Here is a 17,956-nt window from a genome sequence, read left to right as displayed (position 1 = left end):
TCTGCCCTAGAACCTCCATCTTGCTTTATATATATTACTATATTCTAAAACCTTTGACTGTAGGGTTTTCACCCTGTGATATTACACACTTCTGTTCAAACTCTGCACCCACAATCCCAGTTCTGTCATTCCATTTTGGAAGTTTTCTCCACAGCCTCAGGTCAATGCAGTGTTCTCTTGGGGGTCAGAGTCTGTCAGCACAGAAAGTCTGAAATTCTCAGCAGCCAGGGTTCCAGCAGCCCATGCTGCAGAGTGTCCTGTTAGTAAAGTACTAAACCCTGCCTCAAACCATGCAAGAGGTGGTTTTGTGCTACCAGGGCATATGCAAAGGCCAGGACAGCAGTTTTCAGTGAGTGCTCTGAGGAATAAAGTCTGCAGGACTTTATTCCTTTTTAGTTTTTGGGAAGCCATCCTTATGGTCTGAACCCTTCTAATGAATGGTGTTGGCAGCTGTCCTGGCAGTGTGTGTGTGCTGCTGGCATTGGGAGCTTTGGGGTTTGTTGGAATTGTTCTCAGCATTGTGACTAGTTTTAGAATGCTGGTTTTCTTGGCTCTCCACCTGGGATGGAACTCACTAAGCAGCACCAACTCTGCTGCATTGGGGCTGGGCAGACCTGTTAAGTCCAGAGGAGTTAGGAGGACACCCCAAGATTTCTCACCTGTGCTCTGGAGGAGTTTTGTCGAGAGTTTTTTATTTACTAAGCCTGAAACACCACTTTAAACTTCCCAGCTCCATCATTCTTCCCAAAGGCCCTGTCAGCTGGAGAGCAGACTGATGTCCAGGGGGAGCTCTCAGGGCTCCCTGCCTCTGTTCTTTCCCCATTCCAGCTGCAGGCTGGGGAAGGCCTGGAGCAGATCCTGCAGCAGGAGGTGTTGGTGGTGTCCCCCTGGGGCTGTGACTCTGATAAAGGTGTTGGTCACCTGCAGAGGGTCATGGCCTGGTGTCTGGGTTTGAACAGACAGGTGTGTGCTGAGGAAGGCAGGAGCCTCCCCTGGAATGGAAAATGTAAACCCCCTCCCTCTGAATTATTATAGTTGTGAAATTAAGGGGCTCTCAGGCAAAGATATGGGAACAGGAATAACAGTTCTTTACCAGGAAATTTAAAAATACAAATGGAACAGTACAAAAAACCCCAAACCACTGCCAGAGTGAGAGCAGGCCCTGTCCCCTGTGTGTCAGGGGGTGGCACAGCCCCATCCCATGGGGGCTCAGCCCTCCTGCAGTGCCAGCTGTGGTTCTGCTGGAGCAGGGATCCTGCACAAGGGGGGAGTTTTCCTCTGCAGCTCCAGGGCTGCTGGAGATGGGCCTGGGCTCCCTCTGGCAATGCAGGGCAGCAGAAGCTGCTCCTCTGGGAATGCAGGGCAGCAGGAAGCTGCTCCTCTGGGAATGCAGGGGAGAAGAAAGCTGCTCCTCTGGGAATGCACTGGGCAAAGGCTGCTCCTCTGGGAATGCAGGGCAGCAGAAAGCTGCTCCTCTGGGAATGCAGTGGGCAAAGGCTGCTCCTCTGGGAATGCACTGGGCAAAGGCTGCTCCTCTGGGAATGCACTGGGCAAAGGCTGCTCCTCTGGGAATGCAGGGGAGAAGAAAGCTGCTCCTCTGGGAATGCACTGGGCAAAGGCTGCTCCCTCTGGCAATGCAGGGCAGCAGGAAGCTGCTCCTCTGGCAATGCACTGGGCAAAGGCTGCTCCTCTAGGAATGCAGTGGGCAAAGGCTGCTCCTCTGGGAATGCAGGGGAACAGAAGGCTGCTCCTCTGGGAATCCAGGGGGAACAGAAGGCTGCTCCTCCTCCTCCTCCTCCACTGCTTTGCAGTGGGCAAAGGCTGATGTGGTGCTCCCAAAGTCAGATTCTATCCAGGTAGGAATGCCTGGGTGGAGCATCTCCCAACGGGATGATGGAATTTTATCAGCCATGCAGTGGCACTCACTGGCCCGTTAACAGAAGATAATTAATAATGAATGGCCCATGAACAGAAGCTGTGTCCTGGAGGGAGGATTGGTTGTGGAAGAGATAAACTGCTCAATGAGCAGCAGATAACTGCCCCACCTCTGGCAGAGGTGATAGAATACACACACATCTTACAAGCCAGGACGCTGGCAGTGCTGCCAGGCTGGAATGCCCTGCTGAGGGTCTCTCCTTGCAGGGCCTGCAGCGCAGAGCCACCCCTCACCCCAGCGAGCTGAAGGTGATGAAGAAGGTGATCGAGGTGCGGCGCAGCGAGGTGAACGCCGCCAAGGCTGATGCCAACCCCAGCTCTCCCAACTCGGAGGTGAGTGCTGGTCCCTGGGGAGTGGAGAACCACAGAGAGCAGGGGATCACGTGTGGTGGTGTTCACAGAACGAGGGAAGAGATGAGAATCTTGGCTTCATGTTTCAGAAGGCTGATTTATTATGATATATATTATATTAAAAGAAAATTATATACTAAAAGAATAGAGAAAGGATTTTATCAGAAGGCTAGCAAGGAAAGGAAGGAATGGAATGATAATAAAATCTTGTGACTGACCAGAGTCCGAGCCAGCTGACTGTGATTGGCCATTAATTAGAAACAACCACATGAGACCAATCCCAGATGCACCTGTTGCATTCCACAGCAGCAGATAACCATTGTTTGCATTTTGTTTCTGAGGCCTCTCAGCTTCCCAGGAGAAAAGATCCTAGCAAAAGAATTTTTCATAAAATGTGTCTGTGACAGTCATGGAATGGTTTGGGTTGGGAGGAATCTTACACATCACCGAGTTCCACCTCCATCCCATGGCAAAGACATCTTCCACTGGGAATATCTAGCATATAAAAGGACTGACTTTGGGAAAGATTGGGATTGGATTGCCTGGGGAGGTTGGGAATCTGCCTTTTGATGTCATGGAGGGCCTGTGAAACAGAGCAGGAGATAGAACCAGGAGGCAGAGAACAGTGGAAGGGGAATTGTATGTGTCAGCCAATTTTATAGCACAGGGGGAGGGAGAGAAGGCTCTGATATTCCCAGTAAAGAGTGGTGGGAATGGAGGCAGGAGGCACCTTGCTGCCCTGGTGGGAGCTGGGAATAAATCCCCACACAGGAGGGTGCACCCAGTCACATAGAGGGAGCAGAGAAGGGGAAGCTGTGGGCACCCTGAGGAAAAGCTGGTTCTGTTGGTGCTGCATTCCCCCCTCACAGCAGTCACGCTGCTCTGGTTCCATGCTGACCACAAGCCTTTTCTCAGGAGAAGAGGCTGAGTGCCACGTCCAACCGCAGCGAGGACTCTCACCTGTCCACCAGCACGGCCTCCGTGGAGGGCAGGGCAGAGGACAGGGACAGGGGCTGGCCCAACGGGCAGCTGCCCGACCTGCACAGGGAGCTGCACAAGGAGGGCAAGCCCAGGGCCCAGGAGGAGAACAAGGAGGCTGCTGACCGCGAGGAGGAAGATGTGGAAGTGGAATACAATGAGGTAGGAGCCTGGGAACTGCAGCAGAGTCGTGAGAAAAAGTGAAGGGAGCTGGAAGTTTCAGAGGAGGTGGGAAATAGAGGTGCAAGTAAATGGATATGGGGTTTGGGCATCACTGGAGGCAGATCCAGGCCGTGGAAGGCAGTGCAAGCAGAGGCTGAGGCAGCTTGTGGGAGCCTGGCAGGCTGTAGGAAAGCTGGGGTGACTGTGAGGGTTTGAATGCCCTCCATCCCTAGAGCTGACAGAAGAATGCCTGGGGAAGGTGTGGTTGTGGGAAAAGGCAAAAAGGAAATGGGAATCCATTCCTGCCTTGTGCTGGGCACAGCAGCAGTGCCGCTGGCCTGGGGAAGGTGTGGCTGTGGGAAAAGACAAGGATATGGAATTGGGAATGCATTCCTGCCTTGTGCTGGGCACAGCAGTGCCCCTGGCCTGGGGAAGGTGTGGCTACGGGAAAAGACAAGGATATGGAGTTGGGAATCCATTCCTGCCTTGTGCTGGGCACAGCAGCAGTGCCCCTGGCCTGGGGAAGGTTGTGGAAAAAGACAAGGATATGGAATTGGGAATGCGTTCCTGCCTTGTGCTGGGCACACCAGCAGTGCTGCTGGCCTGGGGAAGGTTGTGGAAAAAGGCAAGGATATGGAGTTGGGAATGCATTCCTGCCTTGTGCTGGGCACAGCAGCAGTGCCCCTGGCCTGAGGGTGGTGTGGCTGTGGAAAAAGACAAGGATGTGGAATTGGGAATGCATTCCTGCCTTGTGCTGGGCACAGCAGCAGTGCCCCTGGCCTGGGGAAGGTGTGGCTGTGGAAAAAGGCAAGGATGTGGAATTGGGAATGCATTCCTGCCTTGTGCTGGGCACAGCAGCAGTGCCCCTGGCCTGAGGATGGTGTGGCTGTGGAAAAAGACAAGGATGTGGAATTGGGAATGCATTCCTGCCTTCTGCTGGGCACAGCAGCAGTGCCCCTGGCCTGGGGAAGGTGTGGCTGTGGAAAAAGGCAAGGATATGGAATTGGGAATGCATTCCTGCCTTGTGCCAGCAGCAGTGCCACTGGCCTGGGGAAGGTGTGGTTGTGGAAAAAGGCAAGGATGTGGAATTGGGAATGCATTCCTGCCTTGTGCTGGGCACAGCAGTGCTGCTGGCCTGAGGATGGTGTGGTTGTGGGAAAAGACAAGGATATGGAGTTGGGAATGCATTCCTGCCTTGTGCTGGGCACAGCAGCAGTGCCCCTGGCCTGGGGAAGGTGTGGCTGTGGAAAAAGGCAAGGATATGGAATTGGGAATGCATTCCTGCCTTGTGCTGGGCACACTGGCAGTGCTGCTGGCCTGAGGATGGTGTGGTTGTGGGAAAAGACAAGGATGTGGAATTGGGAATGCATTCCTGCCTTGTGCTGGGCACAGCAGCAGTGCTGCTGGCCTGAGGATGGTGTGGTTGTGGGAAAAGACAAGGATGTGGAGTTGGGAATCCATTCCTGCCTTGTGCTGGGCACAGCAGCAGTGCCCCTGGCCTGGGGAAGGTTGTGGAAAAAGGCAAGGATGTGGAGTTGGGAATCCATTCCTGCCTTGTGCTGGGCACAGCAGCAGTGCCGCCGGCTCTGCCCGAGTGGGACAGGGGTCCCAGGGACAGCAGGTTCTGTGCTGCCAGCCCTGTGTCCCCTGAGGCTCACGCTGTGTCTGGGCTCTCCTGTCACAGCCCACCGTGCACTTTGCCGAGGACACGCTGATCCGCAGCGAGGATGAGGATGAGGACGAAGAGCGGCCGTTCCCCGTGGAGAAGCAGAGGCTCATCCGCAAGGACACGCCCCATTACAAGAAACACTTCAAGATCACCAAGCTGCCCAAGCCAGAGGCAGTGGTGGCACTCCTGCAGGGGCTGAGCAGCGATGGGGTCCCCAAAGAGGAAGAGGAGTTGGGAGGCTGCAATAATAACACAGAGCCCAGGGATCAGGAGGAAGCGTGGGATGAGGATGACAGAAAGAATGGAGCTCTGTCTGCTCAGCCCTCCGTGAAGGTAAGGTCTTGTGGGGAAGGGGAGCTCACAGGGCTGCAGACCTGCCCCCTGCTCCTGTGGCCCAGCAGCCAGGTTGATGTGGTGCTGAGGAAGGCTCTGGCAGGAGGCTGCAGCACTTGGGCAGAGCTGCAGGTCACGGGGCCTCACGGGGCTGCCCTAGGGCTGTGCTGTGTGGCTGTCTGACACCTCCACTGTCCAGCTCCTTGCACCAGCCCCATGCCACGTGCTGCAGGGACAGTTCTGTCTCACCTCTGGTGGGTTCTGCTGCTCCTTCCAGCCTCCTCCTCACTGCTGGTTCACAGGAGGATGAGCTTTGTCCCTGTGTGGATTTGTTTCCAGGAAACACTTGTTGGCACAGTGCTTCCTGGAGCATGTCAGTGCAGCCAGGAGTGTGCCCTTCCCTGTGCTGCCCCCCACACACAGCCTGATGGAGGCTGCACTGGGATTTAGGGCAGCTTGGGCTCTGAAGTTTGGCCTTACTGGTTATACTGGGGCTTAAGAGATGGGAGTCCTGGGCTCTCTTCAGCTGAACCACCATGTTTGGCTGGGGACACACAGAGGTCCCTGCCTGAGGAGGTTCCTCACAGTGGAATGGGAATACATGGATGAGGGACTCAGCCCAGTTCTCACCCAAGGGTTTGAGGATTTTGAGTTTGGTGGGCAGAGGTCAGGATGTGTCCGGGTCTCCATCCCAGTCTGACATCAGCAGATCTCAGGGGTGAGATGTGGGTCCCTGGTAGGTGCTGGAGTGCTTCTGCTGTAACTCACATGCTCCAGGTGTGCATTCCCATCCCTGCTGGAGCTCGGGTTGCCCAGGAAAAGGTCCTTTCCCTCAGTGGGTGCTTGCCTTGCTCTGTGTGAGCCAATGCAGCTCATCTTGTGCTCCCTCGGGGTGAGGCCGGTTTTCCCACTGCTGGTGAAGTTCCTCAGAAGGAATGTTTGAAGCTGTCCCAAGTCCCCTTCATCCAGGACCCATCATCCTCACCTGAAAAGGTTATTTCAGCTGGGGACTGAGCTGAGGAGGCACTGACCCACTGCAGAGCCTGCGGTGCCTGCTCAGGGGTGGGAACCTGTCAGAAATCACCCTGGCTGCCAGCTCAGCCTCTGCTGGGGCTCAGCTCTCCTCCCTGCGGGGCTGCATGGATGCCTGCTCCATGAAGACATTTGTGTGCCAGCAGTGGGGATGGATGCAGGGAGCAGTGTCCCTGGGCAGGGGGGCTCGTGCAGGAGGTGCACTGAGGAGGAGACAGCACAGGCTGTGCAGGAGGCTGAAGCCTACAACCAGAGGGCTTTGTTGCAAGGACAGTTGGTTTTCAGAAGAAATCCTGAAGTTTCCTGCGCTTGAGAGCAGGATCCCAGGTGCCTGTCAAGATGTGCTTGAAAGAGAGAGGGATTGGTGCAGTTGTGTTTGGGACTGCTTTTTTGCTTTTTTGCAGTTGTGTTTGGGACTGCAGTTGTGTTTGGGACTGCTTTTTTGCAGTTGTGTTTGGGACTGCTTTTTTGAAGTTGTGTTTGGGACTGCTCGTTCCTGTGCAGCAGCTTGTGGCACCACAGGCTCCTCGGTGCTTCCTCCTGTGTTTAACCCTTCCTTCCTCTCTCCCAGAGTGACCCGGAGTGGAGAGGATGCGGTCAGTTGGTGGTGACCCTCAGGGTGAGGGCCCCAGGGTGCCAGCACGGACAAAGCCTGGCCTTAGGGGTGCTCCTTGGCAGGACTGTGCTGGCGCTTGGCACTGTGGGAGCCCATGAGCAGCCCTGCTGGGGTGCTGAGCAGGACTGGGGGCTGCTCTGGGGCTGAGGGTCAGCTCTGGAGCTGTGCTGTGAGGGGGCTTGGCTGTGGAGCCCTGGGGGTCAGCAGTGACCCCAGGAAATCTGGAGCTCAGCAGTGACTCGGGGAGCTCTGGAGTCTAACAGTGAGCTGGATCAGCCCCAGAGCTCTGGAGTCAGCAGTGATTCCTCTGGGAGCTCTGGAGCTCAGCAGTGACTCCAGGAGCTGGATCAGCCCCAGAGCTCTGGAGTCAGCAGTGATTCCTCTGGGAGCTCCAGAGCTCAGCAGTGACTCCAGGAGCTGGATCAGCCCCAGAGCTCCTGAGCTCAGCAGTGACCCCAGGAGCTGGATCAGCCCCAGAGCTCCTGAGCTCAGCAGTGACCCCAAGAGCTCTGGAGCTCAGCAGTGACCCCAGGAGCTCCTGAGCTCAGCAGTGACCCCAGGAGCTGGATCAGCCCAGGAGCTCCTGAGCTCAGCAGTGACCCCAGGAGCTGGATCAGCCCAGGAGCTCTGGGGCTCAGCGGTGACCCCAGGAGCTCTGGGGCTCAGCAGCACCTCGGGAGCTGGCCCAGCTGCGGCCCAGTGCGTGTGTTGGGTGGTGGTGGTGGTTGTGGTGGTCGTGGTGGCGGGTTTGGTTGATGCTCCACTAATCCGCATGCCTCTTTGCTGGTTCCTGTCCTAACAGGGGGTGTCGTTTGATCAAGCCAATAATCTGCTGATTGAACCTGCTCGCATTGAGGAGGAAGAGGTCTGTACCACTCCTACTGTTCTCTCTCTGCCAAAAATCATCCAGCCTGCTTGATTTGCTTCCCAGCCTCACCCGTTGTTGTAGGGGGACTCTGATCTCTCTGGGTCGAGTGGCTTCTGGACCTGGCTGATCCCAAACACGATGATTGTTTCCTCCTTGCTTTCCCCTTTTCCTCCTTTCCTGGCCTTGAGGTGAGAGTGGCTGCTGCAGAGCAGGAGTGAGCTGGAAATGATGTAAAAACCAGAGGGGCTGAGGTGGGAAGTTCAGTTCCTATTTGCTGTGTGTTGATGGAGAAGTGGGGTTGAACAAATGGACATTTCTGGACGTGCGGGTAACCCTGGTGGAGCACAGACATGGAGAATCAGCTGAGTGCTGTGTAGTGACCCTTTGCTAAAAGGAGGAGATCTCCCTCAGGGCACTGTGCCCCTGCTGGGGAAAGGGCTGGAGCCAATGATTTGTGCATCTCCTGAACCTCCCCCTAATCCCTTCAAGGCTTAACATGCAGCATGAGGTGTCAGGAAGGGGCAGGTGGCATCTAGGGGACCTGGCATGGGGATGGTGCGTGTGCTAAAGGTTAAAATCCTGTGTCTGCCTGCCTGCTCATCCTCTGGCTGTGTGTGAGCAGCTTCCCGTGTTTGTCTCCAGGGTTTCAGTGCCTGGCCCGTGGGTCAGCACCTTTCTGCAGGCAGGTTTCCCAGGAGCTGCTGCCGCTGAGGAGAGGCAGGAGCAGCATCCCTGCTGACAGCTTGCATGGGCATTTCTCCCCTAGCACAGGGCCCCAGAGCCGTGTGCTGCCTGGGAGTGCTGGCCACTGAGAACTTGGCTCTGCTGAGATTTTGAAACTGAGATTTTTCTTGGTTTTGCAGTAAGGCTTTCCAGGTGGGAGGTGACAAATCCTTTCCACCCAGGCAGAGCATGAGCTGGCTCAGGTGTTGTGGAGGGATGGAATGTAAGAGAATACTGCAGAAGGCAGTCTCACACCTGAGGAGTTGCAGCTGTACTAATCACCAAAGATTAGGAACAGGCCTGCCCTCAATAGGCCACAGCTGTGTCCAGTAAGAAGACAAGTGCCACAAAAGAGTGGGTTAGCTGGGTGAGGAGAGAGTTGGAGGCAGTTGGTTGTGCTGTGAGGAGCTGCACATGAGAAATCACCGAGAGGGTATGGAAGATTTACAATAAGATGACTGCAAAGTGTGGTCTCCTGTTAGTGCATCCTGAAGATTTCTCCATCTCTAAGTCCCTGAAAACCACATTAGTATTTCTTGCATTTCTCTTGGTGATTCTGTGATTCCTGGGTGTGGCTGGTGTGAGGCCCCAGGCTGGCTCTGGAGTCCCCTCAGCACAGCCCCCTTTGCACAGATCTGTTCCCATATTGAGGAAAACGTGGTTGTGCAGCTCACAAGGAGCTGGAGATCCCCATACTGGTGGTTGGAGTCACCCAAGAGCAGACCAGCTTTGGGAAGTTGGTTGGGAATTCCTGATTGTCCTGCAGCTCTGGGGAGTGCTCAGCAAGGAACCTTGCACGAGACCAGGTTCCTCCAAGCCTGGCCAACCTGTCCTTGAACACTTCCAGAGGGCATCTGCCTGCTGCTCCGGGATGATTCCTTGAGAAGAATCATGGGATGATGGAGCTGAGCAGAGAGCCCGGAGTCCTTGAGCAGCAGGGTTTGAGGTTCAGGATGCTGCTGTCACATTCCTTATGTAATGTAATACAGCCCTGGGAGAAGAGGGACTGCTGATTGCTGACTGTGTTCCTTATCCCTGAACCATGGCTGTGACCTGGAGACTGATCTTGGCAGAGCAGAACTGGAGAGACACACCCAGCCTGTGCCAGCCCCAGCGTGGGGCACTGCCAGAGCTGCTCCTGGAGCCAGGGGGCTCTGCTGCAGCAGAATAACAACTGTGTTAGAGTGTGGGATAGCCTGTGCTGCAGTGCAGAATAACTGTGTTAGAGTGTGGGATACCCTGTGCTATAGCACAATAACTGTGTTAGAGTGTGGGATACCCTGTGCTATAGCACAATAACTGTGTTAGAGTGTGGGATAGCCTGTGTTATAGCACAATAACTGTGTTAGAGTGTGGGATACCCTGTGCTATAGCACAATAACTGTGTTAGAGTGTGGGATACCCTGTGCTGCAGTGCAGAATAACTGTGTTAGAGTGTGGGATAGCCTGTGCTATAGCACAATAACTGTGTTAGAGTGTGTGATACCCTGTGCTATAGCACAATAACTGTGTTAGAGTGTGGGATACCCTGTGCTGCAGTGCACAATAACTGTGTTAGAGTGTGGGATAGCCTGTGCTGCAGCACAATAACTGTGTTAGAGTGTGGGATACCCTGTGCTATAGCACAATAACTGTGTTAGAGTGTGGGATAGCCTGTGCTATAGCACAATAACTGTGTTAGAGTGTGGGATAGCCTGTGCTATAGCACAATAACTGTGTTAGAGTGTGGGATACCCTGTGCTGCAGTGCACAATAACTGTGTTAGAGTGTGGGATACCCTGTGCTGCAGTGCACAATAACTGTGTTAGAGTGTGGGATACCCTGTGCTATAGCACAATAACTGTGTTAGAGTGTGGGATAGCCTGTGCTATAGCACAATAACTGTGTTAGAGTGTGGGATACCCTGTGCTATAGCACAATAACTGTGTTAGAGTGTGGGATACCCTGTGCTGCAGTGCACAATAACTGTGTTAGAGTGTGGGATACCCTGTGCTATAGCACAATAACTGTGTTAGAGTGTGGGATAGCCTGTGCTATAGCACAATAACTGTGTTAGAGTGTGGGATACCCTGTGCTGCAGTGCACAATAACTGTGTTAGAGTGTGGGATACCCTGTGCTGCAGTGCACAATAACTGTGTTAGAGTGTGGGATAGCCTGTGCTATAGCACAATAACTGTGTTAGAGTGTGGGATATCCTGTGCTATAGCACAATAACTGTGTTAGAGTGTGGGATAGCCTGTGCTGCAGTGCACAATAACTGTGTTAGAGTGTGGGATAGCCTGTGCTATAGCACAATAACTGTGTTAGAGTGTGGGATACCCTGTGCTGCAGTGCACAATAACTGTGTTAGAGTGTGGGATACCCTGTGCTGCAGTGCACAATAACTGTGTTAGAGTGTGGGATAGCCTGTGCTATAGCACAATAACTGTGTTAGAGTGTGGGATATCCTGTGCTATAGCACAATAACTGTGTTAGAGTGTGGGATAGCCTGTGCTGCAGTGCACAATAACTGTGTTAGAGTGTGGGATACCCTGTGCTGCAGTGCAGAATAACTGTGTTAGAGTGTGGGATACCCTGTGCTGCAGTGCACAATAACTGTGTTAGAGTGTGGGATAGCCTGTGCTATAGCACAATAACTGTGTTAGAGTGTGGGATACCCTGTGCAGCAGCACAATAACTGTGTTAGAGTGTGGGATACCCTGTGCTATAGCACAATAACTGTGTTAGAGTGTGGGATACCCTGTGCTGCAGTGCACAATAACTGTGTTAGAGTGTGGGATACCCTGTGCAGCAGCACAATAACTGTGTTAGAGTGTGGGATACCCTGTGCTGCAGTGCACAATAACTGTGTTAGAGTGTGGGATACCCTGTGCTATAGCACAATAACTGTGTTAGAGTGTGGGATACCCTGTGCTATAGCACAATAACTGTGTTAGAGTGTGGGATAGCCTGTGCTGCAGTGCACAATAACTGTGTTAGAGTGTGGGATAGCCTGTGCTATAGCACAATAACTGTGTTAGAGTGTGGGATACCCTGTGCTGCAGTGCACAATAACTGTGTTAGAGTGTGGGATACCCTGTGCAGCAGCACAATAACTGTGTTAGAGTGTGGGATACCCTGTGCTGCAGCAGAATAACTGTGTTAGAGTGTGGGATACCCTGTGCTGCAGTGCACAATAACTGTGTTAGAGTGTGGGATACCCTGTGCTATAGCACAATAACTGTGTTAGAGTGTGGGATAGCCTGTGCTATAGCACAATAACTGTGTTAGAGTGTGGGATAGCCTGTGCTATAGCACAATAACTGTGTTAGAGTGTGGGATACCCTGTGCTGCAGTGCACAATAACTGTGTTAGAGTGTGGGATAGCCTGTGCTATAGCACAATAACTGTGTTAGAGTGTGGGATACCCTGTGCTGCAGTGCACAATAACTGTGTTAGAGTGTGGGATACCCTGTGCTGCAGTGCACAATAACTGTGTTAGAGTGTGGGATAGCCTGTGCTGCAGTGCAGAATAACTGTGTTAGAGTGTGGGATACCCTGTGCTGCAGTGCACAATAACTGTGTTAGAGTGTGGGATACCCTGTGCTATAGCACAATAACTGTGTTAGAGTGTGGGATACCCTGTGCTATAGCACAATAACTGTGTTAGAGTGTGGGATACCCTGTGCTATAGCACAATAACTGTGTTAGAGTGTGGGATACCCTGTGCTATAGCACAATAACTGTGTTAGAGTGTGGGATACCCTGTGCTGCAGTGCACAATAACTGTGTCAGAGTGTGGGATACCCTGTGCTATAGCACAATAACTGTGTTAGAGTGTGGGATATCCTGTGCTATAGCACAATAACTGTGTTAGAGTGTGGGATAGCCTGTGCTGCAGTGCAGAATAACTGTGTTAGAGTGTGGGATACCCTGTGCTATAGCACAATAACTGTGTTAGAGTGTGGGATAGCCTGTGCTGCAGCACAATAACTGTGTTAGAGTGTGGGATACCCTGTGCAGCAGCACAATAACTGTGTTAGAGTGTGGGATAGCCTGTGCTGCAGTGCACAATAACTGTGTTAGAGTGTGGGATAGCCTGTGCTATAGCACAATAACTGTGTTAGAGTGTGGGATAGCCTGTGCTGCAGTGCACAATAACTGTGTTAGAGTGTGGGATACCCTGTGCTGCAGTGCACAATAACTGTGTTAGAGTGTGGGATACCCTGTGCTATAGCACAATAACTGTGTTAGAGTGTGGGATAGCCTGTGCTATAGCACAATAACTGTGTTAGAGTGTGGGATAGCCTGTGCTATAGCACAATAACTGTGTTAGAGTGTGGGATAGCCTGTGCTGCAGTGCACAATAACTGTGTTAGAGTGTGGGATACCCTGTGCTGCAGCACAATAACTGTGTTAGAGTGTGGGATACCCTGTGCTATAGCACAATAACTGTGTTAGAGTGTGGGATACCCTGTGCTATAGCACAATAACTGTGTTAGAGTGTGGGATAGCCTGTGCTGCAGTGCACAATAACTGTGTTAGAGTGTGGGATACCCTGTGCTGCAGCACAATAACTGTGTTAGAGTGTGGGATACCCTGTGCTATAGCACAATAACTGTGTTAGAGTGTGGGATAGCCTGTGCTATAGCACAATAACTGTGTTAGAGTGTGGGATACCCTGTGCTATAGCACAATAACTGTGTTAGAGTGTGGGATACCCTGTGCTATAGCACAATAACTGTGTTAGAGTGTGGGATACCCTGTGCTGCAGTGCACAATAACTGTGTTAGAGTGTGGGATAGCCTGTGCTATAGCACAATAACTGTGTTAGAGTGTGGGATACCCTGTGCTATAGCACAATAACTGTGTTAGAGTGTTGGATAGCCTGTGCTATAGCACAATAACTGTGTTAGAGTGTGGGATAGCCTGTGCTATAGCACAATAACTGTGTTAGAGTGTGGGATACCCTGTGCTATAGCACAATAACTGTGTTAGAGTGTGGGATAGCCTGTGCTATAGCACAATAACTGTGTTAGAGTGTGGGATAGCCTGTGCTATAGCACAATAACTGTGTTAGAGTGTGGGATACCCTGTGCTGCAGTGCACAATAACTGTGTTAGAGTGTGGGATAGCCTGTGCTATAGCACAATAACTGTGTTAGAGTGTGGGATACCCTGTGCAGCAGTGCAGAATAACTTTGTTAAAGTCTTGCATTCCCTGTGGTGGATATCTCCGTCCCAGTTTGGTCTCCATCCTCTCCTGCATGGCAGAGTGGCTGTGCTGGGGTGCAGAGAGGCTCTGAGAGGAGGAAAGCAGCGTGTTGAACACCTGTTTGCTGGCACAAGGTTAGAGCTGCGCTGTTTTCAGATGGCTCTGATGGAATAGCCTGGAAAGCTGCTAGGCAGGTTGCAGAGCAGTGGAAGGAGAATCCCAAGGTTGCAGAGCAGTGGAAGGAGAATCCCAAGGTTGCAGAGCAGTGGAAGGAGGGTCCCAAGGATGCAGGACAGTGGAAGGAGGGTCCCAAGGTTGCAGAGCAGTAGAAGGAGAATCCCAAGGTTGCAGAGCAGTGGAAGGAGGGTCCCAAGGTTGCAGAGCAGTGGAAGGAGGGTCCCAAGGATGCAGAACGGTGGAAGGAGGGTCCCAAGGTTGCAGAGCAGTGGAAGGAGGGTCCCAAGGTTGCAGAGCAGTAGAAGGAGGGTCCCAAGGATGCAGAGCAGTGGAAGGAGGGTCCCAAGGTTGCAGAGCAGTGGAAGGAGGGTCCCAAGGATGCAGAGCAGTGGAAGGAGGGTCCCAAGGTTGCAGAGCAGTGGAAGGAGGGTCCCAAGGATGCAGAGCAGTGGAAGGAGGATCTCAAGGATGCAGAGCAGTGGAAGGAGGGTCCCAAGGTTGCAGAGCAGTGGAAGGAGGGTCCCAAGGTTGCAGAGCAGTGGAAGGAGAATCCCAAGGTTGCAGAGCAGTGGAAGGAGGGTCCCAAGGTTGCAGAGCAGTGGAAGGAGGGTCCCAAGGTTGCAGAGCAGTGGAAGGAGAATCCCAAGGTTGCAGAGCAGTGGAAGGAGGGTCCCAAGGTTGCAGAGCAGTGGAAGGAGGATCCCAAGGATGCAGAGCAGTGGAAGGAGGGCCCCAAGGATGCAGGACAGTGGAAGGAGGGTCCCAAGGATGCAGAACGGTGGAAGGAGGGTCCCAAGGTTGCAGAGCAGTGGAAGGAGGGTCCCAAGGTTGCAGAGCAGTGGAAGGAGGGTCCCAAGGATGCAGAGCAGTGGAAGGAGGGTCCCCAGGATGCAGAGCAGTGGAAGGAGGATCTCAAGGTTGCAGAACAGTGGAAGGAGGGCCCCAAACTGTGTTTCTGTGCTCAGGGCTGCTCTGTTGTGGCAAAGGCTGGTTCCATCCACGCCCTTGAGTGTGCCCAGCCTTAACCCATGTCCTGCATAGCCCCTGTAGGTCCAGGAGCTGCAGAGGGCTCTGTGCTGCCAAAGCTTCCACTGCTGGGGGATGTGGTCAGGATTTTGTGTCTCACTCTGCCCAGGGACAGAAGGAGCTGCCTTTCCACTGCCTGAGAAGGAGAAAAGGTTTCCACAGGTGCTGGGTGTCTTCTTTGCTGCTGCTCAGGTGTCACATCCTGTTGCTCTGCAGGCAGGGAGGGAGCCTGATCCTGTGGAAACTGCTCAGGGATGTCACCATTTGTGTTGGAATGCCAGCCTCAAGCCTGGCACCAGCTAGGGTTTGCCAGCAGGAGATGTGACAGCACAGCCTGGTCCTGGTCCTGGAGCATCCTGTGCCCAAAGGGTTCAGGTTTGGAAAGGCTCCACAGGTAGTGGGGAGCACTGGGATGTACTGGGAGCCATCCTGAGCTCAGGGATTCAGCTGTGGAAGGGCCAGCACAGGGACTGGGGGGCACTGGGATGTACTGGGAGCCATCCTGAGCCCAGGACTCAGCTATGAAAGGACCAGCACAGGGACTGGGGAGCACTGGGATGTACTGGGAGCCATCCTGAGCCCAGGACTCAGCTATGAAAGGACCAGCACAGGGACTGGGGGGCACTGGGATGTACTGGGAGCCATCCTGAGCTCAGGGATTCAGCTGTGGAAGGGCCAGCACAGGGACTGGGGAGCACTGGGGTGTGCTGGGAGCCATCCTGAGCTCAGGATTCAGCTGTGGAAGGGCCAGCACAGGGACTGGGGAGCACTGGGATGTGCTGGGAGCCATCCTGAGCCCAGGACTCAGCTATGAAAGGGCCAGCACAGGGACTGGGGAGCACTGGGATGTACTGGGAGCCATCCTGAGCCCAGGACTCAGCTATGAAAGGACCAGCACAGGGACTGGGGGGCACTGGGATGTACTGGGAGCCATCCTGAGCCCAGGACTCAGCTATGAAAGGACCAGCACAGGGACTGGGGGGCACTGGGATGTACTGGGAGCCATCCTGAGCCCAGGACTCAGCTATGAAAGGACCAGCACAGGGACTGGGGAGCACTGGGATGTACTGGGAGCCATCCTGGGCCTATGCCTGGGCACACACGTGGAGCTCTTCCCCTTGCTCTGGTTTTGCATTTATGTGAGTGTGTGCTGCATCAGGGCATTGTCAGACTTGGAATTCTTACGTAGCAAATTTGATTTTCTCACAAGGTGACCCATAAATTTTAAACCCGGAAAAGTTTAATAAACCTCTTGTGTAGTGCAGGTGAGTTCACATCACCTGTGTTTGCTCACCTGGCTTGGCAGGAACATGACAGAGTGGAGTGTTTTTGATGTTAAAAAAAAACACTCACATTTTTCATATTTAATTTTTAAGATGATCAATGTTCCTATTGAGCAGAGAAAAATGCCCCGTATTTTCTCCTTTAATTTGTCTGGCTTTTAATTTATTGCCATCCAAATGTTTTTATGACCTTTTCCTACTGGGTTGAAGGGTCCTCAGTGTTTTTTATGGAATCATAGAATGGCTTGGATTAGAAGGGACCTTTTAAATGTCACCCAGTGCCACTCCTTGCCATGGGCTGGGGCACCTTCCACTGTCCCAGGTTGTTCCCTGTCCTGTCCAACCTGGCCTGGAACACTTCCAGGGATGGGGCAGCCACAGCTGCTCTGGGCCAGGGTTCTGCCACCTTCCAGGCCAGGACCCTCTGGTTTGGGGGCAGTTTGTGACCTGGAGGTGGGTTTGTGACCTGGGGGTGGGTTTGGGGTGGGTTTGTGACCTAAGAGGGGGGTTTGTGACCTCAGGGTGGGTTTGTGATCTCTTCCTGTAAATGTTCAGCCTCACCCATGGACCTGTGTCAAGGACAGGGACATGAGTCACCCACAAAGTGTCAGAGATTGAGGATTGATTCATGTGACTCCTGCTTGTTCCTCATCACTGATCCCAGCTCAGCTTCAAGTTTTGTCTGATCCAGAGTTCTCTGGTGACCAGGAGCAAAGTGTGGAATGATTCTCACACAAATGCAGTTCCCTTTGCCTGCTCCAAAAGTGGGGCAGGATTGTTTTGGTTCTGCCCTGTCCCACAATCATCTCATTGGCCTTCACAGAGAGAGCAGAAAGCAGCAGAGAAGGGACTGATGGAGTGAAAATTGCACATTTAAACACAGTGCTACAGCAAATCCAGTTCTCCCTTTGCACTGGGCAGGTGCCCTGTGTGTAACAGGCAGGGGGCTTTGCTGCGTTGTTATGTCCCAGAGTCAGGCATTACAATAACCCCCACAGCAATCACAGGGGCTGAGGCATTCACCTGCCCTCACACTGGTCCCTGTGTGCTGCAGCGTGCTCTGAGTGTCACTGGAGGAGAGCAGGAGCTCCCAGCAGTTCCAAGACCCCACTGTAGTGGGAAACAATCCCCAGCTGGGCACTGGGCAGACTGGGACAGGCTGGAAGAGGGAGTTTAGCTGGAAAAGGGCTGTGCTCACCTCAGGAGCAGCAAAGCTCAGTTTGCAGGGAGGATAACATGATTTAGGAGGAAGTGCTGAAGTCAAGTCTCCTACCAGCCCAACATTATGCTCTGGTTAATAAGTCAGTCAGACTTTTCATTAAACACTGCTTGTTTCATCCTGTTAGCAGGGTGTGCACACACAGATCCCTCCTCCAGGGAGAACCCCAAAACTTCTCCGTATTTCTGCTTCTGGAGTGATCAGAAAACTTACTTTTAATCTGTCATTTGTTAGGTCATGGTTTTCATTGTATTTTATCTTGTGCAATCTCCTCCCTGCTGGCTGACCCGTTGCCTGCTTGTCTTTGGTGTAATTCTATGGACCCCAGTCCTGACTTCTTCCAGCCTTCCTTTTGCTGGATTAGAGAAACCAAATTTCTCTGGTAAGAGG

The 17,956-nt window shown here is 53.0% G+C and overlaps 1 protein-coding gene across 1 annotated transcript in view; it reads left to right on the top strand.

The window, feature by feature from the left end:
* The window catches only part of SCRIB (scribble planar cell polarity protein), a 110,180-nt gene that overhangs the window by 41,352 nt on the left and 50,872 nt on the right, over positions 1-17,956 (top strand). Inside the window, exons 13-16 of the mRNA XM_036404404.1 lie at positions 2,143-2,268; positions 3,202-3,426; positions 5,111-5,428; positions 7,879-7,941. Of these exons, the coding sequence (XP_036260297.1) occupies positions 2,143-2,268; positions 3,202-3,426; positions 5,111-5,428; positions 7,879-7,941 (732 nt within the window). The remainder of the gene's footprint in view (positions 1-2,142; positions 2,269-3,201; positions 3,427-5,110; positions 5,429-7,878; positions 7,942-17,956) is intronic.

Source organism: Molothrus ater, chromosome 1, assembly GCF_012460135.2.
Source record: "Molothrus ater isolate BHLD 08-10-18 breed brown headed cowbird chromosome 1, BPBGC_Mater_1.1, whole genome shotgun sequence".
NCBI classification, from domain to species: Eukaryota; Metazoa; Chordata; class Aves; order Passeriformes; family Icteridae; genus Molothrus; species Molothrus ater.
This window is presented reverse-complemented; position numbering and strand designations above follow the sequence as displayed.